This window comes from Anas acuta, chromosome Z (assembly GCF_963932015.1).
Source record: "Anas acuta chromosome Z, bAnaAcu1.1, whole genome shotgun sequence".
NCBI classification, from domain to species: domain Eukaryota; kingdom Metazoa; phylum Chordata; class Aves; order Anseriformes; family Anatidae; genus Anas; species Anas acuta.
In genome coordinates, this window is record NC_089017.1 from 59,639,611 (window position 1) to 59,664,582 (window position 24,972).

The following is a 24,972-nucleotide window of genomic DNA, read 5'->3' on the forward strand; positions in this document are numbered from 1 at the left end:
GAACTGAGTGTAATGTGTAGATGCTGCCATGCAAGATCTTCATGGATCCACCTAACAAAGATCCCAGAACAATTCACATTTTCAGAGCACTGACTGGTTGCAGATCTGGGGGAATGGCCAAACTTCTAAAAGTGTCTTTCTGTCACCATCACCACAGCCTCATTTAATTTATGCTTTGACTTATTTCTGTAGCCATGACTGCTGCTCTTGAACAGCTGGGACATACAACAGGCAGTGGTATAGGCAAGCAGGAAACAGCTGAAAAGATATGAGTCAGTTGCAGATCAGCTGGCATTGACTCCATGTTGTTCTAGCAGATCACCTGATAGACCTCTGTTTAACATGACTGAAAAAGAGTATTAGTTCATTCCCATTCTGTGGGTGGAAAGTGGTGACTCTCATCATTGTTATATCACTACGTAGCATTTTTAGCCTGCTGTCCCTGTTCTTTCTCTGGATAGACAGCAACACCTTAATGGTCAACTGTGTTGAACCATTGTCCAGGAGAAAAACTGCCTGACATCCATTTATGCAAATAGCTATCAGTCATAAATGCTATTAATGCTACTTCTGTCCAGTGACCTGATCCAGACTGTGCTAACTCTAAATTTACTGTATTTCAAACTTTGTTTTCTATAAAATCTATACCTGCACAGTCACAAAACACAGGAAAATTATGAGTAATGGAGAACAATATTCTGCTTGAGCAATGAAGCTGATAGTCCTACAGTAGGCAGGTTTATCTGCTAATTTTATCATGCCTAGTAGATTTCCTAAAGGTCTATGAATCAGCCATTTAGAGAACAGATCCTTGAGCAATCTCCTGCAACTAGACCTGCTCTGAGCAGGGAATTGGACGATTCAGATTCAGATGTGCCTTCTGACTTCAGTTATCCCATGATGAAGATGTAACCACCTTGAAAGAACACAACCTGTTTGCACATAGCAGCAAGACTGGAATTAATGTGAAAAACTGTCAAAGAGACAAGACAGGAGACGGTTTGTGGGCTTTCGCCTCAACAACTTGTCACTACATATTTGGAAGTCTTCCAGTATGAAATACAGGAAGGTACTCTCTGCCCATGCTGAGAACATAACAGCAAGCTTCTTTACCATGTAGACTGTGATTATTTATGAGAACAAACTCTGTTAGGTTGGCTCTATTGCCACCAAAGGATGAATGCATTCTAATGTCTTATCAAAAACAGTTCCTCCAAGTTTTACAAACTCTGTGACTATGCAGTTTACTTTCCATCATTGTCGTTAAGGATGTCTGGCAATTTACAAATGCCCATACATATATTTTTTAAAATGCAGTATTTCACCATATTGTTCAAGAACTATGTAATTATTTGGGATCACTAAGTATGTATAAAGTTTCACATCTGGAGTTTTACTGTCTTTAACCTCTGAAATAAACACCTGATCATCTTTGTGATAGAACTTCAGTAAATAGTCTTAAATCACTAAAAACTCATTGCAGATCCATTTAGAGAACTGTAATTCTGACTTTGTATACAAGCAACAAGGTGTTGTCTACACTAGGGAAATTTTTAGAAAATTTCTCACACTTTTTAACACTGATTTGTCTACAAAACAGGCAGCAATACTTAAGCTCCAAAGAAGGGAGGAAGGGATGTCCCTTACATATCAATGGATAATAAAAAGCAATTATGAGTAACTTTCTATTTATTGTTTCATTAATATAACTGAAATAATATTTAACAATTGTAACTGAAGGTGGCACTGTTTTACAGTTTTAATATATTAATAACTTCCAAGAGTACATTTTACGGTTCTTATGTGAGTGCTATGGATGACAATCTGAATCAAAGAACAACCCTGAACAGGCACAAACAGAGTGGGTTTGTTCCCACTTAAGTGGAATTTGAAGCTATTGTAAAGAAGAAAGAAAGGGTCTGGAAATAATAGAAAGAAGGAAAAGTAATAATTCATCCTTTTAAATAATGATACGTTATTTCCAGGTAATCAAACCTTAATATGAGCATCAGTAAATGAATAATTTTTCATATCTTGTCTTGAGGAAAAACACTGTAAAAGCTGTCATTTTTAAAGTAAATAATATATAAGAGGCAAGGAAATTTTCAAAATGAACAAATTGGGTTTACCCTTGTCCAGACAGATCTAAGGATGTAAAAGGGAGGTAGCAAGTCAAGTTCTACTGAAAAATCAGAAGAGCTTTTCCTGGCACAAATATGTAAAACAGGAAGAGGAAGGATGTGAAAATGAGGTAGGAGAAGAAATTGAATAGCTATCACCAGCATCAGTGCATAGTCATCATTCTAATTTTGTTTTCCTTTATTCATTTATTTATTTATTTAGAGATAATTCTTCACTATTCTACCAAGGATTACCCAATCAATTTGGTACTATTTCAGACATATTTACCTGGGAGGTATCTGGAACTCTGTGGACACTTAGAAATAAATGCCATATGACACTGCCTCCAAATCAAATTTTAATTTCAGTTATAGCTAAAAAAATTACAAAGAGCTTGAGATAAAAATTGTCTGCAATTTTATATTTCCTGACATTTTACAGTCACTAATTTAGTTTTCTCAAATAGAAAGTTGATCTTCTGAATTCTTTGATGAGTAACGGTTCTGTGGGGAATTAATACAGCACTGCATAAGGATGCTAAAAATAAACCTGCTTTTATCAACATGTAAATAAAGATCTAAAGCAGAATATTTTTCTTATTTGAGACAAACATTTAAGGACAACCAAAAGTCATTGTAGCTGGCAAATATACTTCAGCACAATGATATGGTTTAGAGAAGCCTGTTGAACACAGATGTGGTACTCAATGATCTTTGCAGGTCCCTTCCAACTCAGGATATTCGATGATCCTATGAGGTCCCTTGAACAATTTACTCAAGTGGCCTTAGAAAACCTGCCCAGAAAGAAAGTAACTAATTTCATGCTTAATAACAAAAGCATAAAGGACTGATTTCTGATGCCAGAATTCAGTGGGCAGGCTGGCTAACACTTCTTTCCTGAAAAATTAGTTTGCTAGATCCCTATTTAAAATACATTCTTTTATTCTTGATCCCTGAAGAAGAACAATGCATTTCTTAGTGGTTATTATGCTAACTAAAAAGATTGTTCTCTTGAAGGATGATGGATGAAAAAATGATTATCTTTATTCTCACATTATTGTGGGTAAAACAGGATTTGGCCTACACCTTCTCTCCAGTCCTGTAAATATTTTACCTTGTAGCCCACGGTTGCTGACAGATATACTTTGGTTCCAGGAATCCCCTGGAATTTTCCCCAGTTAGAATTCCCTCAGTCTGAGGACGAACATGGAGGAGTCACAGTGAGACTATTAACTGCATGACTTTCAGACACATCTTTCAAGATACTGAGGGAAAAAAAACAACACCTTCCCGTAGTGACAGATCATGGCCACTGCAGTTTAAGGAAGGGAGCAGGCAGTGTAGAGTTGATCAATTCAGGGAGGAAGAACTATAAGCAGTTCAATTTCTCAGATTTTCTAATTTCTCCTCATGGAAAAGAACAATTTGAGCAAAGGTTATAGGCAGAAAGAAACAGTTAAAAAAATAAATCTTGTGAAAGGTTTATGAGAAATGCGTGAGAAAGCGTGCTGACTGGTAAACATTGGTATGTTTGCCTAGGGTTGAAAGTGTTTAGAGCAATTTGAAACAATGTAACCAAACACTTTCACATATTACTAACATATTATTCAACATTTAGATGAAATGTGGAAAGAAAATGGGACTTACAAGGCTATTTACTAAACTTATCTGTGAACAATGAACAGTAAGACTAGCCATGTAATTAAAAAATGTAATTCCAGAAAGAGGAACTGTTGTTTAAATCTGTTCTAACAATCTCATGGTGAAAATGTTTGCCAGCATATTTACATATATATTAAAGTTGAAACTTATTTTCTCTATACCTCGGTCTTAATTGTCTTAGTGAACTAAATATTTTTTCCGAGACAAGGCTGAAAGAGACATAATAGATTATTAGGGTACTGACATGTCTAGTCTGACAGCTAACTTTTAACTCGTTTGTTTGCTTGTTTTGTTTTAATTCTTCTATGGTTCTAATTCCACGTTCTTTGTTTTAGAGAAAAAATGTTGCTTCAGCTAAACAGGAGTCAGTATGAGGCAAAAAGCTATACCAGCTCTTTGAAAGACTTCTGAATTTTTCTATGCCCAATTACTTAAATTGCTACTGGACTACAGATACAATAACTTATGATATCATAAAATCAGATAATGGTTTAAGTTGGACGGGACCCTAAAGACCATCTGATTCCAACCTCACTGCCATGGGCAGGGACACCTTCCACCAGACCAGGTTGCCCAAAGCCCCATCCAACCTGGCCTTGAACACCTCCAGGGATGGGGCATCCACAGCTTCTCTGGGCAGTCTGTGCCACCACCTTCAGTGAAGAATTTCCTCCTAGTGTCTAATCTAAACCCACCCTCTTTTAGTTTAAAGCCATTACTCCTTGTACAATTACTACATGACCTGACAGAGTCCATTCCCAGCTTTCCTGCAGGCCCCCTTTAGATACTGGAAGGCCCGCCCCTACAAAGTCTCCGCGGAGCCTTCTCTTCTCCAGGCTGAACAACCCTAATTCCTTCAGCCTGTCTTCAATGGAGAGGTGACCCAGCCCCTTGACCATCCTTGTGGTCCTCCACTGGACTCATCCTAATAGGCCCATGTCCCTTTTGTTTTGGGTACCCCAGAGATGAACACAGTGCTCCAGGTGGGGTCTCAAAATATACATATATTGATGCAGACACACACACACATATATATATATGTTTATATATCTTTCAGTGCAGGATATATCTTCATCAGAAATAGCACACAACAACAGTAATTTGGGCAACTATTTTTAATGTTCTACGATAGGAGGAACGCAGAAGACTGCAGCAGAAGCTACTATGATCAATTAGAAAATTGGGCCTTAAACAGCATTGACTGCTGCAGTTTCATTGATATTTCAGCGAAGTCTGTGCAGGGATGTAAAGTGATACTTTCCTGTACAACACTATGTATGTGTACTTATTGACTGAGTAAAAAGAAAATAAAGAAAAAAAAATAGATTTTAGTTCTATTTTCAATTCACCAAAACTCTTAAGTGATAAATAGAGTGAAAAAATAGATTTTAGTACTGTTTCCAGCTTGCTGATATTATTATCAGTACTAAAGACCTATTTTTTGACTCAAGAATTTTAAACAAAGCTCTGAATTAACTTCCACTGGCAGACTCCCCAGTGCTGCTACTGTCTTCCAGCAATGCCTGTATTTACTTCTGTCAACTCCTTTTCAAGCCAATGGATGAGTGGAGATGTAATTGAAGTCATCACTGAAAAATGGCTGATTGTAGAGGCGATCATGAAACATGACTACACAATAAGCTGTCAATATCCTAGGGCCTTAAAGAACTCATGACCAATGCCCCATCCTTGCCATTTGTCGGCATTTTCCTTTAAGACTGCTATCTGTATTTCTAAAAGAATACTCTTTCCTTCCTGAGAGCAGACATTGATTCTGTCACTCTGGCTAAGCAGTACTCATGAATAGACCTAGGAGTACAATATGTCTTACGTGATATTCTTACTTTCTTTCTCTATCTTTCTCGCTCTTGGAGCAACAAAGTGAATAAACGACTGTCTATTTTTGTGAAAAGATGAGGCAATGTCCTGCTGCCACATATCACCTCTTAATACTGATAGGCAGAGAGAGGGAGGAAAATAGCACTGTGGGAGAAAATGAAGGGGGGAAATGAGGGGTGGGAAAGGAGAAAGTGCATTGAGGATGGAATTAAGGGAGCAAGAATGAGAGTGGTGAATAGTGGGGAGGAGAATGGTGGAGACAATGGTGAGAAGAACGGGAAAAAGAATGGTCTAGAAGTACAATGTAAAGAATATCAGGAAAGACTTGGTGGGATGATGGTGGGGATGACAGGGGAAGGGCTGGGAGGGCAAAATATTGGGGAGGAAATGTGTGTTAGAAAGGAAAATATTTGGGAAAGAAGTCGGGAAAGAAGGAGAAAAGGGGAGGAAAGAGACGGGAGTATAGGGACAAGAATACGAGGGAGAATGTGGGGGGGGAAATTGGAGGAGAACAGGGAGGAGACAACAGCAGAGACAAAACAAGGTGAGAAAGGCATGGGGTAGAGGATGGATTGGGAATGAGGACAGGAGGTAGGACAGGGGCCAAGGACACTTGCAAGGGGTTGCAAAGATGGAGGGTGTAAAGGCAGAGAATGAGAGAGGACAGGGAGAGGATGAGACAGAGAAAACTGAGGTGGTGGGGAGACTGGGGATCCTCTCCCTTTCCTCTTATTCCCTGCTTTTCTGCTTGCAGCAGGTAATGCTGGTTGCACAATTACCACTGAGCCTTGTGTGCGCAAAAGCACCGCAAGAACATATGGTAAGGAAAGCTTCACTTCCCTTTTGGTCAAGGGCAGTGGCACAGGGCTATGGTGACCTGGTCTTTAATGACTCTGGCAGAAAAACCAGCTCATATAAAGTTTCAACTTAGTTACGCACCTTGGAAATTTACAATTCTCTGAAAGGAAATATAGAAATGAAAGTTGCCAAAGCATAGCACAGTTCCTAAAGCCTTCTATCATCCCACAAATTCCAGGTCTGCCGTTTCTGTTATAAAAAGTCTTTGATTCAACAACATTAATGAAAATTCAATTAAAGCATCAGATGAAAGCACAATAAACTTTTCATAGCTCAACAAAAATGCTCCTCTCACCAATTCATTTATCCTCCATCAGGAAGAGAAAAACAAAAAGGGATTAATCTGATTTACAGAGTGAAAAACAACACTGAATGCACTTTTTGTTGGGGGGGAGGGAAAGAAGGGGGAAGGTCCCCAGCTGGTTCTCATCTATATGCCATGATTCTTCATTTAGTTTACACTATTAAACTCAAAAACTCTGCTTTAATCTTAACTAGTACAGTATGCCTTAGAGTGGATTCTATCATGTAGCATCCTTGATACAGTTTCAGACTCTGGCAAAACATCATCCCTCAAACTGGTCGTGGCCATATGGGTAGTAAATGTATCCAACATTTTTTCATTGGCGCCTACATTATTACGTCTTGTCACCAATGGTTTCTCGGGTTTTCAAGTAAATTGTTGCATATACTGTGGTTTGGAGCTGCTGAGATGAAGCCCTACATTTATCTGTATACAGCCAAATCCTTTTTTGGAACTTTTATTTTTTTTCTCCTTCTAATGAACTAACATCTGTTGAAAAAAAAAAAAAAAAAAAAAAAAAGAAAAGTCATGTTTCCAGAAAGCTGTACAAAAATGAGAGAAAACAAAACAGAACACTGCCAAGAAGCAATTGTTGCCAAGTTGTACATGATAAAAAGCAGCCTAGAAACTGATGGGTGGACAGAAGTAGGAATCATACCTGATCTGTCTTCATTTTGTGAATCACACCTTCTACATAATTCTGGGATGGTCTTGAGAGAAGTTATAGAATACTGTAAAAAAAAAAAAAAGAAAAAATTGTAATTTCTTTAAAAAGATAAAAAGTAAGACTTTCCAAGAGGTCCTGATACCATTGGCATTGTCTATATCTACCAAGCTGTTATATCTACTTTGGGTGGCCTGATGGTTTCTCATCTTTGCAGGAAAAAAGCAGATGACGTTTGCTTTTGTGTCCCACCTCAAGAGATCTAAGAGACTTTCAAAGCCACAGCAAAGCATCTCCCCACCTGAGAGTTCTTCTTCCTGTACATCACCATTATTCAAGTCACAAATGTACTTTACATATTCTTTCCACGGAATGCACAGATATATCAAAGGTAAGAATAAATTTAGACTTCACAGTAAAGATGTACGGTCTGATTTTGCCCATCTTGGTATGTATTATGGAATTTATACTGCAAGATTCTTCATAATTAACTAGAATTCAAGTTTTCACAAAGAAATATGCAAAATTAATGAAGAATATTTACAGCTAAGACATCTGTTTTCAGAGATGGATACATATACATGCATATTATCAGACAAACTAATTTCTGTAATTCAGGCTTTACTGAAATAATCTTACATTGTTACTGTGATGTTACAGTATATGACTGATAATGATCAGTATGTTTGTCTCTGAATTTAGCATTAAAAGGGTATTTTACAAAACAGAATTTTTTATTTTCTATTTTTTTAATAAACTTGTGGAACACATACGATCATTACTCAGTAATACATACGATCCAGAGTTATAAAACTATAAACTCTGGGAAAAACAAAACAAAACAAAAACAAACAAACAAACAAACAAACAAAAATTAGGTTACTTAATATGAAGCCTTCTTTGCCTTCTTTAACCTTATGCTTAAATGTTACAGGAATCTTCACTTAAGCAAATGAAAATCATTATGCCTGTGAAAGATCAATGGCTTTGCCCATTAAAAAAACTATTAAAACAGTATTTTGGAAACTAAGACATAAAAAAGCACTTAGGATAAGCACAACTGAAAAAAATTTAAAGAATACATAAACACCATATGTTTTCGAGGAAACATATTTTTTGCTGGTATGTGATTGACCAATGAAGCAAAACAACTACTTATACAACTACAACCCCATCAGCTTTTTGCACAAAACATAAATGGTCATACATTGTCCTAGTTTTTGCTTACAGTTCATCATTCAGACTTTGATTTGCTTCTAACGCACAGCTGGCACCCTACTTCAAAATAATCTAAAGCCAACCTCATTATCAATTGCAGAAGTTATTTACTTTTCTGGTGCAAGTTTAAGTAAGACTGTTGTTCACTTGATTTTAGATACTTTATTAAGCCTCAAAAACCTCCCATGCCTCACTTTTTCCTTTTCTGGCCTGATTCAGAGACGTATTGATAAACCTCAGCTACAACAAGAATCTCTCATAAGTATTCCCAGGATGAACATTGAACTTATTAATTAGTACGTGTAGCAGAGCTACTCAGTGACTCCAATCCCCATTAAACAAGGGGCTGACTATAAGGCTGTGACTGCTCTAGGATCTGACAACTTAAAGCAACAAACAACAGAAGAACTGAGACAGAGAAAGATGCTACTAAATACAAATTAATACAAGTTAAACACACACATTCACAAACACCATGTGCTTTGCTTCACTGTAGTTATTGTTTAATAAAGATTGAGCTGTTAAGCTATACATCTTGCTATTTCAGCACAAAGATTCAGAAGGCAATGTTGAACTGGTCTAGTAAGATTCTTAAGAAAATCCAAGGAACATGTCTCCAAGGAATATGGTAGCTTCATAAGACCAGCTGGTGCAGTTTAAACTATTACACAGTTTGTAATTCAATTAGAATGAGGTCTTTTGTATTCCATTGCTATGTGTTTTGTCAGGCACCCTCAAAAAAAAAAAAAAAAAAGCCTCTTCTCCTCTTCTCTTTCTGTCTTTTTTTCCCGTTCTGTCCTGGAAAAATATTTTTTTTCTGCTTCAAAACTGCACTAAAATGTATTCAATTACATCTGACCCTCCCCACTACCAAAAATTTAATGTTATAAATTTGATTATGCATTTTAATCATGTTGGTTTGATTTCATTAACAGATTTCCTCCCACTCACCTCTGTCCTCACAAAGACTTTGCACACTTACATTTCTGCCATCTGTATTTTGTAGCCAAGTTGTGGAGAACTGGCTTTCAGTCTAGCAAGCAACTAAAATTGCTCTTTAAAATGGATCTTTCCCAACTATAAGTGCAATACATTGCCAGCTCTTCCTTCTATAACTACTTTCTCACATATTCTAGTTCCAGCTCTGATCTAACAGTAATGTCTATTAGCTTTTCTTCGACCAGAATTTCAAGGTTATTACGGGTACCAGAGTGACAGAAAAAGAGGCTGAGATTGCAGCTCTCCCCCAGAACATCATTGAGATTCACTGCCTATTCAATGGCTTTTAATATTCATCATTTCCCACTTGTTCCATAATCTTAAATTGTTCTACATACAAAAATAAACCTCATTTCTCACAGTTCCCCACCAAAGTAACCAAGTCAACCAAGAACTGAGGACCATGACTAAAAGCATAGGTGACAGTGTGAGAGGTAAGCACATCAGGCTGCTTTGCCAGTTAATGTATCTGTGCTCTTTGCTATTTTATAAAAGTGTGTTGTGGTTCAGAGTGAAACTCAGTAACAGGCTTCTTCCCAGATTAATGCACGTAATGGCCTTTTTGACTGCTGTGTGAGGGTTGTTTGCTTTTCCCCTGCTTTTAAGGCATTCCTATGGCCAACCTGACATAGTTAATTTTAGAAAACCCTTAAGAACTTTGCAAGATGGAGGAAAAGTATTAACAGGAAATAAAAGTCAAGAGGCAGTAACAACTATTCCATGTAAATGTAAAATATTCCCATATTCCCAATTTTCTTCAACAGACACTACCAATTCAGGGGAAAACAGAACCTCCCTTGTCATACAAACATTTATAAGTCATGTAAAACTGGGCTACAGAATTTGAATGAATGGAAAATGTCAACATTTTACATTTCACTTGGTTCTCAAATTTTAATGCAAAGAATTTTAAAACAAGATATGAGAAAGAAAACTTCAATCTCTAGCAAGGCTGTTCTGGCTGTGCAACTTGTCTGCCACTTGCAGACTCACTTTTACCTGTGAAGTAGCAGAAAGAAGAAATACCAGATCATGAATTGTGGCACAGAAATGCATGTATGAGAGGTAAAAAAAAAAAAAAAAAAAAAAAGTGAAAATGACATTTTAAGTTTCTGTTGTCGAGAACACCTTAAATATTTCCTGAAACAGAGTCAAATGGCAAAGTTGGACAGATAGCATGACTCTCAGACCATGTCATCAGAGCAATGACAACTCCAGAATACAGAATCACAGAATTTCTAGGTTGGAAGAGACCTCAAGATCATCGAGTCCAACCTCTAACCTAACGCTAACAGTCCCCACTAAACTATATCCCTAAGCTCTACATCTAAACGTCTTTTGAAGACTTCCAGGGATGGTGACTCCACCACCTCCCTGGGCAGCCTGTTCCAGTGCCTAACAACCCTTTCAGTAAAGAAGTTCTTATACTACGCACTATGTCCTGGTTCAGCTGGAGTCAGTACCAAAGCTCATCTAATTTACCTCCACTGGATCAAGACCCTTATGATTATGTCCTGATCTGAAATTCACAGCTCCTTGATTTTACTTAGATAGAGAAAACAGACACCCTCCTTCTTCATAACGTTCCTAGGTGTTGTTACTACTGTATGCCATCCAATAGCCTCATTTCAGTTTATTTGCTATAGTGGAAAAGAAACCACTTCATTAATACGGAAACGATTGCCCTCTGGTGAGGCTGCAGCTTGAACACTGTGTTCATTTTGGGGCTACTCACTACAGGAAGGACATCGAGGTGCTGGAGCATGTCCAAAGATGAGCAAACAAAGCCAGTGAAGGGTCTGCAGAACAAAACTAATGAGGAATGGCTGAGGGAACTGGGTTTGTTTAGAATGTAGAAAAGGAAGCTCAGGGGAAACCTTATTAGGCTCTACAACAACCTTAAAAAAGGCTATAGTGGGGTGGGGATCGAGCTCTTCTCCCAACCGCCAAGAGATAAGATGAAGGGAAAAGGCCTCAAGTTGCACCAGGGGAGGTTTAGGTTGGATATTAGGAGAAATGTATTTAATGAAAGTGTTTTGCAGCACTGGAACAGGCTGCCCATGGAAGTGGTTGAGTCACCATCCCTGGAGGTATTCAAGAAGCGTGCAGATGAAGAGCTTAGTAGCATGGTCTAGCGGTGGACTTGGCAGTGCTAGGTCAATGGTTGAAATAGAGGTATTTTCCAACCTAATTGATTCAATAATTAATATTCAAATCCCCTTAAGTTAATATCTTTATATTACTTTAGCTTAATCATTTATAACTCTGTAACGCTAACCTTTGTCCTAGATGCTTATTTGGGAGCAGCTAGCTACATTAAGAAAAAGTAAGGCAACAGTAGTTGATCTCCCCCCTTCAAAAAGTTTCTTACTTCATATCTGCAATCAGCATCCTCAGAATACCAGTTCAGTTATTTGGGCTATGCAATACAATTTTATATACACATTTAATGCTATTGCTTTAACTTCAAAGGATACCTATATTGACACTAATTCTGTTAAGGTAAAAAATGTCTGTCTGAATCTAATATCTTCTAAGTACATTTTAGTTGCTATCTGCATTTTTTAAATTCTGAGAAGGGAGAGAGTGGAAAAAAGACAATTATGTAGGTGTTAATCACATGGGTGGGAAACAAATCAAGCAGTCACAAACAAATCATTGCAGTCAGTGACTGTCTCTGCACAGCTGTGTAGGACTCTCCATGCTGAGCCCTGAAGTCCTGATTGCTGGGTAGAGGAAGTCTGGCTGTGCATCACTTGCACATTTGTGGAAGTCTGAGGGGTGCACCAACTCTGACCATGGCCAAGGTGGGGTTACAACAAGCTCAGGAGGTGTCCTGCACCTGGTAGGTGGGGGGTCAGGAGATAGGCCATAATCCTGACTATAAATAGTTTACTGATGCACTGCCAAGTGATGATGGACGTGGAGTTGTTTTTTAAAGTATTTTGAAATTTTTGGCAACTAGGTAGCTTCTTCATTGTGTTTTAACCCATTCATTGTTTTTGCTGCTTTCACATTTCACAAACTTTAGACCCAGTCCTGCACTGGCTCCACGGAGCAAGGCTTTTTTCCTTACAAAGCTCTTTGAATGATCTACAAACTCAGTTTCAGGTAGCTTACAAATATCTAGCACCAGGAGCTCTGGTTTATATATATTATGAATAGGCATTTGGTATTATTTCTGTAAACCAAGAAATTATTATAATAGTTTCAATTTGCTTAATTTGCCAATGCAATAGAAATTCGGCATTTTAATTAAAGGATGAGGAAAACTTCAAGTAGTTATAACAATGGTACACAACCTAGAAGCAGGGATGAATTTATGGGGAAAATCAGGACTAGTAAAGGGGAAAAGGGAAAGTTTAAAACATACTGTCATTTAATGCAACAAAGGTCTTAGCTTTTTTTTTTTTTTACTTTTTTTGTGAATAGTTATTCATGAAGTAATAAAAGAAAATAGTAAGTTTGGTTTTTAATGTCACTGTGAACAGAATATTATTTTTGTTTAATGTAAGCAAGAGTCCCATAAATCTATTCTGTTGTCTAAATTACACTCAGATGTACTATACCAGATGGGTCTGCAAATGTTATCATCTTAGTTTTCCAACGAAACATGTTATTTTGGAGAAATGTAGTTTCATTTACTTACTTACAATGTTAATCAAAAACCAAAGCAAGAACACTTACAAGTCCATTTGCCTTTTAAAACAAATCCTAGTCCATTTTCTATGCCTATTACATTTTTGCTGAAATGGTCTACAAGGACCTCTGCTAACACAGTGGCTTTCTAACTTAGGTACTTTTATGAGCGCATCATTTAACAACCTTCTAGCTGCCCTTATTTTTAGCCAGCACTTTTCTGCTCTGGATTAAAACCAGAGGGCTAAAAGGAGCAATTTAAATTGCTAACTCCAGTACTATGCAGCTGCTCTTTCCATGGCAGTCTAATGGTAAAGTGTGAAGGTCAGGTATCTCTAAATTGTACACAGTAACAGACAAGTAGAGCACTAGAATAACCAGATTCTCTTATTAATCTGGCTATTGGCAACAAATCCTTTGTTCCCTTACCTGCTGAAGTGGGAATAAAACCACTACCTCTATAATTTGTGCTGCTTTTTAATTCATTGTTCAGCATCCAATGAGAGAACAGCGTATTAAAGCAGGCAGCCTGAGCTGTTCAGTGGAAAAGTGAGTAACCTAACCCAGCAGTATGCAGCAACAGTCACAACGGGAGAGACATGGAGAGGTTACATCTATTATGCTTTACAGTTCTGCAAAACTGAGCATAGAAACAGATACCAGGACATGATCTACTATATAACAGTAATAAAAAGAAAGTTGCCCTGAATAAGGTATTCTTTCGAGACTGGCTTATTGTCTTGTAATATTTTGGGCATTTGCCATATTCCTCTTTAATAAATTTCAATGTTACAATAGGTAAAAGTAAAATCCTCTCCAAAAGGAATCTGTCTGTGAAAAAAGCATCTGGAATGTTTTAAAATGAATCAAGAGTCCCCAATACTAAAGGAAAAAACAGGCCTTTCGTATTGTTTTTTTTTTTTTTTTTTTTTTTAAATAACAACAAAAGTCAAACAAAACATTACAACACTATCCCAAACTAAGTTTATGAAGAATGTTGAAGGAGACAGGAGCATACTTTCTTTGACCTGAAAACTGAATTAATAAATTCTTCTTATGGTGTATTTAATTTGTGTATTCAAGTCCTTTGTTTATCAGACATTCAGCATACTGGCAACCCAAAAAAGCAGGAATATTGGCAGGAGCAACATTTATATGAGTAACAGAATACACTACATCAGTGCTTTCTCTAAGAACCACTAACAATATAATTTAGAACAACAGCCTTTTTGCTTGCAATTACAGTTGCAGTTATTTTAGGTGTGACATTAAAGATCAGTACTTTGAATCTATGGAAGTCTTTCTGCTTCTTGCAGATATCTCTCCCATGTCACAAGAAGCTGTATGACTCTTACTGATAAAATCTTGCTGGACTGGAGCTGGCTTCTGTCAGTAAGGGCAAAACAACAACTTACGTGAAGAAGGAGCAATTCACAGATGAGAGGTATGAGGTGTTTTTTGTTTGTTTGTTTGTTGTTTTTTTTTAATGGAAATGTATTTGATTAAAAAAAAAAAGAAGTAAAATATCATTTTAGTGACTATGGCTAGCCTTAGCGTGTAATTCATTCAGGACAATTAGATTACATAAGCGATCCAGAAATAAAACTCATTTATTAATTTGACTTGCAAATCATTTTTACCACCTGAAGGAGAGGGCCTTAAGCTGATTAGAGGTTTCCCTTACAAAATACCTTATTTTATTCAAAAATCAACCTGTTTAAACATCCCCTTGTATGAAGTATAAAGAAATGTGACTTGCAACGATAGTTCTGTTTGTTTTATCAGGACTGAGATACTTAAAAATCCCTCAATTTATATTAAATTTTAAATATAAATAAATAAAAATGCATGTACTTACTGATATATCATCACTAAAATCTATTTCATCCAAATCAAGGTATTCAGGGGCTTCCATTATTCTTCTATGGACATCTTGCGTGCCTCAGCATAGTAGTAAAGACCTGATTAAGAAAAGAAAAATGGATTGTCTACTAAATAGTCAAAACCTCACATAAATAGTTTAATATAGTTACTAGACTGTTGAAAACATATAGGGTGCATGGACATGTCTTCCATAAATTAATACTAAAAACTAAACATTTTTTCAACTCTAATCTGCATATCAGGTAGAAGTCATTTGATTTTTTAGAAAAGATAGCTAAGTGGTACTTGAAATGGAAGTCATAAATACTTTATCCAGCATCACTCTGTCTTTCTGGAAGTTCAATATAAGCACAAACACCTAAGCTGTTGAGCATACTCACCATCCTTTAACCACAGACATTAATGACCTATCTTCTCTTAAGGATGTTGTTACTTTACTGGCCAAAACACAGCAACTTCTGCTATTACAATTTTCCTCTGCTCAAGAAGGCAGAAAAGAACTGAGCAGCATGCTGCGCACAGAAACCACAGTCCTATCACACCTTATCTCCACTTCTCCATACAGACACACAATGCAGACAGTGCTTTATAGACCAGTGGTTTATCTATCCTCAGTCTGCAACTTCACTTCCTCCTGAACAATAACCAAGGCAACAGCAGAAGTATATCTACGTGCACTGATTTTCAAGGCTCTTCGACTTTTTCTCACTGCAAGGGGAAAAGGAAGCAAAAATTCTCTTCCAAAACAAGAAATTTGGCCACAAAATTCAATACATATTTATGAACAAATTGCAGTTTAAGCATTCAGAAGATCAAAGATAAAACACTCATAACTTTCTTAATCCCAAGTAGAATGAAGTCTTGCATTGTCACTAAAGACAAGTATAAAAGCAGAAGTTAAAGTGGAAGAGGAAGCTATTTTAGAAGAAGATAATAAAAAAGTGATAATCTTTTTTACATGATGTGAGACACTACGTAAGTGTTAAGTATTATTATGGAAGGAAATTAATCCTGCTAGTGCTTGTACATAACAAAAGGAAATGCCTGAAGGAAGAGAAAAAAATGCAAGCCCAGATTATCCATGTGGCAATTGCCAAGAAATACACTTATGAATACTGACAAGTCAGCTGTGTAGGTCTAAATAAAATCATTGTATGAGTCATTTATATGTGGGTAAGACTGCCCACTTTTCTGCAGGTGTTAAACTTACTGGCAGACAAAATCTTAATCATGAGTCTCCTTCTCCTTGATAACAACACAGACAAGCACAAAGCTGATCCTAAGACAGATGTTGAAAAGTTGTCGAAAGAAGAACAAAGAAGCACATTTATAGTTTTAAGCTGAAAGAGCTGGAAAACATTTTTTTTTAATTTTTTCACTGAACTACTGAAGGCAAAGTATTCAGTATAATTTTATAATTGTGAATGAACAACTTCAGCTACCTATTTTTGTCTCTTACTCCGGCTGTTAGTCTTGAGTGAAGCACGGGAAATGAGATAGCTACAAAAGGTAAGCACAGTATAAAGCCCTCATTCCAAATTTATGTGAGAAAATGGAGCTATAACGTAAAACTAATCAGAAGGTGTTCATTTTTCAAACTTCCGAAATGCTAAATTTATTCTTAGAGGGAATCACTAAAATCAGACAACATCTTTGCAATGAAAGGAACTAACTGTGAATAATGGTGACACAGATTCTTCTTACCATTGCCAATTTTGCTTCCTTAAAAGAAGCATAGAATTTCAGAATACTTCTCTTTTTTATTATTATTTTTTATTTTATTTTTTTAAGGTTTGTGCTTTAGCATGTATTTGGGCAACATTATAGCTTACTTGTGGCAAAGTGCTCTATATCACATATACCATCATGACACTAACAACCAAGTTGCTTGTACAAGCACAAGACCCCAGAAAAAAAAAATCTGTTTGTTTATGTACATATATATATGGACACTTGGTGATCACTGTTGCATAGGTACAATTTAGATTCGGCCAAATGACACAAAATTTCCACTGTCAACCATTTTAAAGTGAGCAATTTAAGAGCCAAAATAGCTTCTGCAGAGCTACTAGAATATCTCTTATAATGTAATAGTGCAGAACAAGACAAAGAAATGAGGCAAAACAATTAGTATGGAACAAGGTTACAATGACGTGCTCAGTGGTATGGAGCACAGAACAAAGTTACAAGTTTTCATGAATATTAAATGGATTAAAAAAAAAATTAATCCCAGTATGGTTAAAAATTAATGGAAGAGGTAAATAAAGCTACTCTAAACAAGCCACATAATAAACCATACTAATGTGTAATCTCAACATTACGTTTTTCTTTCTTTTTATTTTTTACTGTTAAAACTGATTTATTTTGGAAAAATACACCTGCCCAAACAAGAAAAAGATATAACTTTGATAAAATAACTATAATCCTGGCTACCACATATCTCAAGATTCTCAAATGAAAAGATCTCATCCTTTTGAAATTTTTTAAATCCTAAATTACAAGAAGCCATAGAGGAAAACAAAACAAAACAAAACAAAAAACACACTGCATCCATATATGCTGATGAAAAGGCTGCATTTCAGCTGGAGATGTATAAACCTCATCATGTCTGTCCACAGCCGTGTAACATTATTTCCCCCAAATAGTGTCTTCTGTCTCCTTGAAAGAAAAAGACTATGAGACACAGAAGGGTTGAAGAGAAAGTCAGTAACCAAAACAAACAGATTTTCTCTGTGGAAAGATTCTCTTTCTGAAGATGGTGCTTGGTTATGTGTAAAGACAGGGAACGAAACTCATGCTTCGCTTGCTATACCTACAGATTTTCAGTTTTTTCTCAATGCAGTGAAACTGGACATCAACTGGGTGAACAAATACTATTACTAAATAAGATTTTCCATGACAGTACCTAGAGTGTTATTCAGGAGGTGCACTTTCTGAAACAAGTTCACAGGGTGGAACTACACCATATATAATGCAAACCACATGGTAAACCCAGTACCCAGGGTTGTGACTGTTTTGAGACATTTGCAATGGCTGAATCCAGCATATCATCAGAGGTATACACAATTTGAATAGCATTCACAAGCAGACAATAAGCAAACTGGTGAAATTAAAGGTAAAGATAATTACAAAGTTGCACCTGCCAACAATAGATGATAACAGATGAATAATTTATTCCCAAAATAAATCTCCTAACTGTATTTTGGAAGCTGTACATTAAACATTTTATAAAATTTTAACCCCCAAAAGGTATTTCCTTTCTGGCAATTTGGCTTGCAGGAGAGAGACATACACATACATACTTATACAAGTAAAAGAAATCCTGCCTGCCCAAAGTATTCAAAGCAAACAGGAGAAAACGGCATAAAACATCATCTAAAAGTACTCAAGAAAAAGTGTTTTTTATTGTTGTATGAGACATTTCCATTAGGAGAAGTCATACAGCTAAAAATTACCACACAGAAATGTGGCAATAGTTGTATTGGCATAATAATATCTTGCATATGTTGCATTGCAACAGATACTGAACAGTGATTAAGTAGCAAAATAGAACAAAATAGAAAAACCACTATCCTTTTCAAACAACAATTGTTGCTGTTTTTCCAAAACAGAAGATTTCCTCTGATGTTGTCCTTCTTTGCTAAAACTATTTGTCTGAACCCAAATCCTGTTACAAACATTAAATACAGTTAGGTGAATCAGGAAAATAAAAATAAAAATAAAAATAAAAATAAAAATAAAAATAAAAATAAAAATAAAAATAAAAATAAAAATAAATAAATTACCCAAAGAAAGCAAGTCACAGTAAAAATGAAACAAAACAAAAAAGCAATGAAATAATAGATAATAGAAACAAATCTGATAATTTCTGTGAACACTAAAACTCCATCCTATGCTGATGGCAGGCATTGCCTACAGGTGAAAAATTTACATTGTTTCTTCTTGAACCTAGATCAAGTCATGGATTTGTCTCAGCTCACAGACTCAGAAAACAGCCATACCAACAGCAGCCCCAAGGGACTGGTATGGACTGCCATATGAGGATGAAGAAGACTCACTGTGAGAACATTAGGAATGCTGTAAAAGCCAGTCCTGCCACTGATTTTGCAGTGGAAAGTCAATGGCCATTGTCTTACCATGCTGATACACATCAAGCAAGAACAAGGCTACACAGATGAACATTTGCCTGTTTGTCAATTAACTGAGTGAACGAAAAGACAGGTATGGAGGCAGAAAGTAAATAAGCATCAGGTTCAGTTTCTTCTTCTGTTTGTTTAATGTGAAACTGTGGAGTAACGAGGTTGTAGTGAATTCAGTAGCTTCAGAAAGGAATCTGACCCAGTACCTCAGCCAAGAACAGTCTCAGCGTTGCTCATGAAAGACTAAATCCAAGAGGGTGCACAAGGGAAATGTCCTTTATTGAACCAAAACAAAACAACTGATCACTGGTAATTGAGAATGTATCATTTTTATTATTTATGGATATATAAATAGCAAGAACAAATAACAATAAAGATTTGCTGTTGATTAAATGTCTACTTCAGCTGTAACTAAGAAATCCCGCTGAATGCCACTTGGGATTTTATTTTCCACATCTCAGAACAACTATACCAAAATATTTGGGGATTTACTTAAATTTTCAATCAAATGTAAAGTAAATCAGATGTAAATACTTCTATAGTGGTTGGAAAAGGCTGTTTCCTTAAGCACAGTTAATATTAAAGACTTAGAACTTTAAATCCTAGAATGCCATGATGGTTGCTTTTTAATTACAGGATACTGTTACATTTTACAATTATACGTTTGAGATAAAGAAATAAACATGTTGCCCTTTCACATGCATCGGATGCTATAGTAGCTCAGGATTCATGGGTAGGAAAATGAAGGCTTTACATATTTAAAATAAGGACACAATACATGTTTCAAATAACACTTGAAATATGTTCAACTGTCTGAACTTTATTCTCTAGCATTAAGAAATGTCAGAAGAACTTAAAAAAAAAAAAAGAAATATATATATATTTTTTTCCCCATCAAAAAAGTAGAACAGTGTAATTTTGCATTATGTTGAATGACAGGGAAAAGCCTAGCACCCAATTAAAGCCCACAGTTCAGGAAGGCACAACATGACATCAGGAGGGGGTTCTTCACAGAGAGGGTGGTTGCACACTGGAACAGGCTCCCCAGGGAAGTGGTCACTGCACCGAGCCTGTCTGAATTTAAGAAGAGATTGGACTGTGCACTTAGTCACATGGTCTGAACTTTTGGGTAGACCTGTGCGGTGTCAAGAGTTGGACTTGATGATCCTTAGGGGTCCCTTCCAACTCAGGATATTCTATGATTCTATGATCTTACAGCAGGAGAAAATACCAAGAATGTTGAATTCAGTCCCTCCACCTTTGTATTCCACTTTAACAGTGAGTGAAGCCAGATGAACTTGGCCTTGTATTAGCTATTTTACTATAAAGCGCTATAACGCTGCCATAATTAGGGAACATGGGAACTGCACTACTGAATGAAAGCAAAAAAGCTTGGTCACTGGGTCCTAGCACAGCTAGTCTTGGCTGAGACCACTGCCTCTCCAGCCATCACACCGGTCTTAATGCTTTATGCTACTGCTGTCTGCTGCGTGCTATCTTATGTTAGACTATACACTCTTTGGGACAGGTATTAGGTCTATTTCTCTGTGTCTGTCTGGCCTTTTGCATAGTCTGTGTCCTTGTCAATTAACAGAGCCCCTCAGTACAAGAGTAATTCAATTAGCTAATGAACATGACGCAAACACAGTGCAATGGACTTTGGCGGAGGTTCTATATGAAGTTGTGTAGGAGCTCCCCAGAGCAACTGAAAATCCTTATTCACTAAATACAGATGGCACCTCTGCAGGTAATAAATGCAGAACATAAGAGGAAAGCATCAAAGACATGAAAAGCTTGCAGCTTCATCTTTATGTCATATGTGTGAGCAAAACCTTAAAAAGTATACAAACATGCACTTTAAAAAAAAAACTCATTCATATTAACATTCTCCTCAACAACACTAAGGAGGAAATTACTTGAATATGATCAGTAAAAATTCAAGCAGACTTAAGAATGTAAAGGGAAACGCTGTAGCACAAACAGAGATTTATTTGTTTCTGAAAGGTATCACTTCAGGTTCATGCATTGAAATAAAATGACAACCTGGCATGGTTAGACTGTGTTAACACTATTAAGTCATTCAAAGATTTGTGATCCACAATGCAGTCTGAAGTGTTAACCACTTTTTGTAACCTTCTAGGGCTCCCAAAGTGTTTTTTTTTTTTTTCTAATTATGTTAAATAACATTTTTTCTATTACTTGTTCTGCTCAGTATCTGGATTGTCGCTCTCTGACTGAGCACCTCTTTTGTACTAGTTTGTTTTATTTACTTTTCTTCCTTCTATGTAAGCCAAGAAAAATATATCATGCAAAGGAAATTATATGTCTAGTCAACTTTAAAATATAAAAAAATATATAGAGGGGAAAGCTTAATAGGAGCAGGAGGAGATTTTAAAAAATAAAGATGAATTTTAAAGAACATCTTGTAAGAAAAATGAGAAGTTAACAGTGAGGCTGAAAATGATGTGATTTATTTCAGTGAAGGAATGAATTCTGAGACTGGGATTACCTTATCCCTTATCACGTTTATTCAGAAGTTTTCCTGAGTTTAAAAGTTCATAGCAGCAATTTATAACAGTATGGTACTTCTACAGCAAGTCAAAGTAAAAGCGCTGCTTTTAATCAGCATGCAAGTACCATTATTGCAAAAGCTATGCTGATAGTACAGGAGGAAGGAATGCAGCAAAGTACAATGATTTTCCAACCAGCAAAAGATGCTATTTTTAAAATACAATTTCAGAAAAACCCTGCATTCCTGACATGCAGAAACAATGCACCCGCAGCCCTAAAGAGGCACAGATACTTAGCCCAGTCCTGTTCCTAATGCAGTCAATGCATATTCAGCACAGATTTTAGATGAGAACAAATGTATTTTTTTCTAGTCAAATGTAACCAGACTTCTAGATCTCGAAATTTATCCAACAATGCATATAAAGCAATTTTATGGAGTTTCAGAGGAAACTATTTTAAAGAAGTCATGTGAAGACAGGTAATAGTGTGTGGTTCACTTACTTTATCATATTATGAATTGAACAGAAAATTCTTCACAGCTTGAGGTATTTTGACATCAAGTATTTTTAACAGTTACAATGACTGGCACTGTACCAGGCACATATGTATCAGGATCCGCAGCGTGACAAAAAAGTAAACAGCAATTTAACAAATATGAGGTCAATATTCAGGCTACTGAGCAACATGACTTACTGAATAGTTGTTTGTACTCTAAAAAAACTTGGAAGGCATCTCTTCACTGAGAAACACTCCAGATTTCTCATAATAAAACCATCCTTTCCAGCATACAGTTTTATATTTCCTTCAAGATTCAAGCAGAAAGAAAAATGGACTCCAGGCATTAAGCAAGAATGCATGCACTTGAGTTTTCTGGAATGAGGCCTAGAAAAATAAGTGTGTTTGTTTCAATTATCCTTGAAGAAGAAACCTTTGGAGTTGGAAATTAATATTTGTTATTTTAAAACTGAAACAGCATACGTGATTCAAGCACTGTACAAAAGCTAATGCACTGTCTGCTTAATCTTAACAGAGAGATCAAAATAAATAAGAGGTCAACTGATCTTTTTAAAAAGAGATGTTTGGTTAGTTGTATTTGATTGTTGTTTTTTTTTTTTTTTCTTTTTTTTCCCCTTTGAACTACTACAAGCCTATTTACTCATAATATGAAATACCATGCTGTTGTTCAATATTAATGTTTACTTCATGGTACTCTAGCTCATATGGCAATTGGTTCAGATATTTCCCACCAGCTAACTCTATTGTCTTTAAGATTCACTGATATGCAGATCAAAACTAGATCCAACAACCCACCTCTTTATATGACATCTGCACATGTACCTATAAATGGAGGGAACAACCAGACAGAAACCTCTCTAGAGTACACAGCAATATTACATGCTACACTATTCCACAGCCTTTACTGTAACTTATTTCTATAATGCCACTGTTTGCAGTGATCAAGTAAAAACAGAGGCCATAGTAGGACAATGCATGTACTGAACTCACAGTGCATTTGGGTTAAAATGTACAGTTGCTGCCTTTGATGCAGTCCAAAGCCATACTGCAGGAAATGCAGGTGGTATGATTTACTTCAGTTTCTAACAATCTTAACTTTTGCACTAGAAATTGACCTTGACCTGGCTCAGCCACTTATCTACCTGACAACTTCTGCTAGTAAGAAAAGCAGTACTTTCACTGATGTGCCAAGCACAGAGGTTTAATTTCTACTGAGCGCGCTGCAGCAGCATACTTTTCCTCTCCCCCTGTTAGATATTGTTACATGTTTTGTACACAGGGACCACAAAGTAATTATAACTAATAATCATGTTCCTTCCTTCCTTAGTAATTTTCCATATTAATAAGGGGGGAGAGGGGAGGGAAAGAACGAGATTTTACCTGTAATGGGGGATAGAACGAAACAATGCACTGTTCATTCATCTCAGTCATTTTTTTGTCAAAGGGTATTAAACTAGTCAAGTGTAGAAATCATCTTGTAGTTTTACCTAGCTGATTTGCAGTGCTGCTTTCATTCCATTCACCTAAGCTACAGAAAACTACTTCCTGCCAGTCACTGACCCTATTTGGGCACATCTGTTCCCTTCACTTGTTTAGAAAGGGTCTTTAAATGGTAATGAGCTTCTGCTTCTTCCTTTAAACTGTTCTACGAATATATATTTAACCTCATGTTGTCCTCAGTTATGATTCATTCTCAAAACTTCTTTCCAGGGTCTTCCCACTAAACTTTTTGTGACAGTGTGACATTAAAATGATGAAGCATTTCTGATAGATGAACGGGGAACTAGTTATCAAATCTAGGCTATAGATGAAATACTGATATCAGTTGAAAATGACCTACTTGGAAATTTAAAATCCAGACATGTAGAGGCACAAGAAATAATAACATTAAAAAAAAAAAAAAAGGTATTCTACTAAAACTATCATGTTCTTATCATTCAAGTATGAAAGGGTCACTTTTTCCTCAGAAAGAGATCAGCCTCTTCACCATAATATATACTTGATTTTCTCATATGAAATGTTCCAGTGTTGTTCTGGATTTTTTTGGTTGGTTGGTTGGTCTTTTACCTGTGGGTAAGATTCTCCTGAACCTCCTTTTCTGCAGGCTGAATGGTCCCAGCGCTCTCGGCCTCTCTTCACATGAAAGAGGCTCCAGTCCCTTAACTGTCTTTTTGTCTCTGTGCTGGACTTGCTCAAGGAAGTCCGTGTTCTTCTTCCACTGGGGAGACCAGAATTGGACTCAGTACCCCAGGTGTGGCCTTGCCAGGGCTGAGCAAAGAGGAAGGATCACCTCTATTGACTTACTGGTAGCACTTGTCCCAGTGCAGTTCAGAAGGCTTCTGCCCCCATAAGGGCATGTTGTTGGCTCTTGGCCAGCTTGGTGTCCACAAGATCCTTCTCTGCAGAGTGTGTTTCCTGCAGGTCAGCTCCCAGTGTGTATTGGTGTGTAGGGTTATACCTCCCTAGATATAGGACTTTGCATTTCTGTTTGCTGAACTTCAGGAGATTCCTATCTGCCCTGTCTTCAACTATACGCATGTCCCTTCATCCATTTTAACTGCAGCACAATCATCTAGTGTGTCTCTCACTCTTCCTAGTTTCTATCAACTGCAAACTTAG

The 24,972-nt window shown here is 36.7% G+C and overlaps 1 protein-coding gene across 5 annotated transcripts in view; it reads right to left on the bottom strand.

The window, feature by feature from the left end:
- Window positions 1–24,972, bottom strand: part of SNCAIP (synuclein alpha interacting protein) — a 90,052-nt gene that overhangs the window by 39,101 nt on the left and 25,979 nt on the right. For all 5 annotated transcript variants that reach the window (XM_068666510.1, XM_068666513.1, XM_068666509.1 and 2 more), the window contains 2 exons: window positions 15,162–15,264; window positions 7,442–7,514 (listed from right to left, as the gene is read on the bottom strand). In XM_068666510.1, the coding sequence (XP_068522611.1) occupies window positions 7,442–7,514; window positions 15,162–15,218 (130 nt within the window). In that variant the 5' untranslated portion in view covers window positions 15,219–15,264. Of the gene's footprint in view, window positions 1–7,441; window positions 7,515–15,161; window positions 15,265–24,972 lie in introns of those variants that run through there.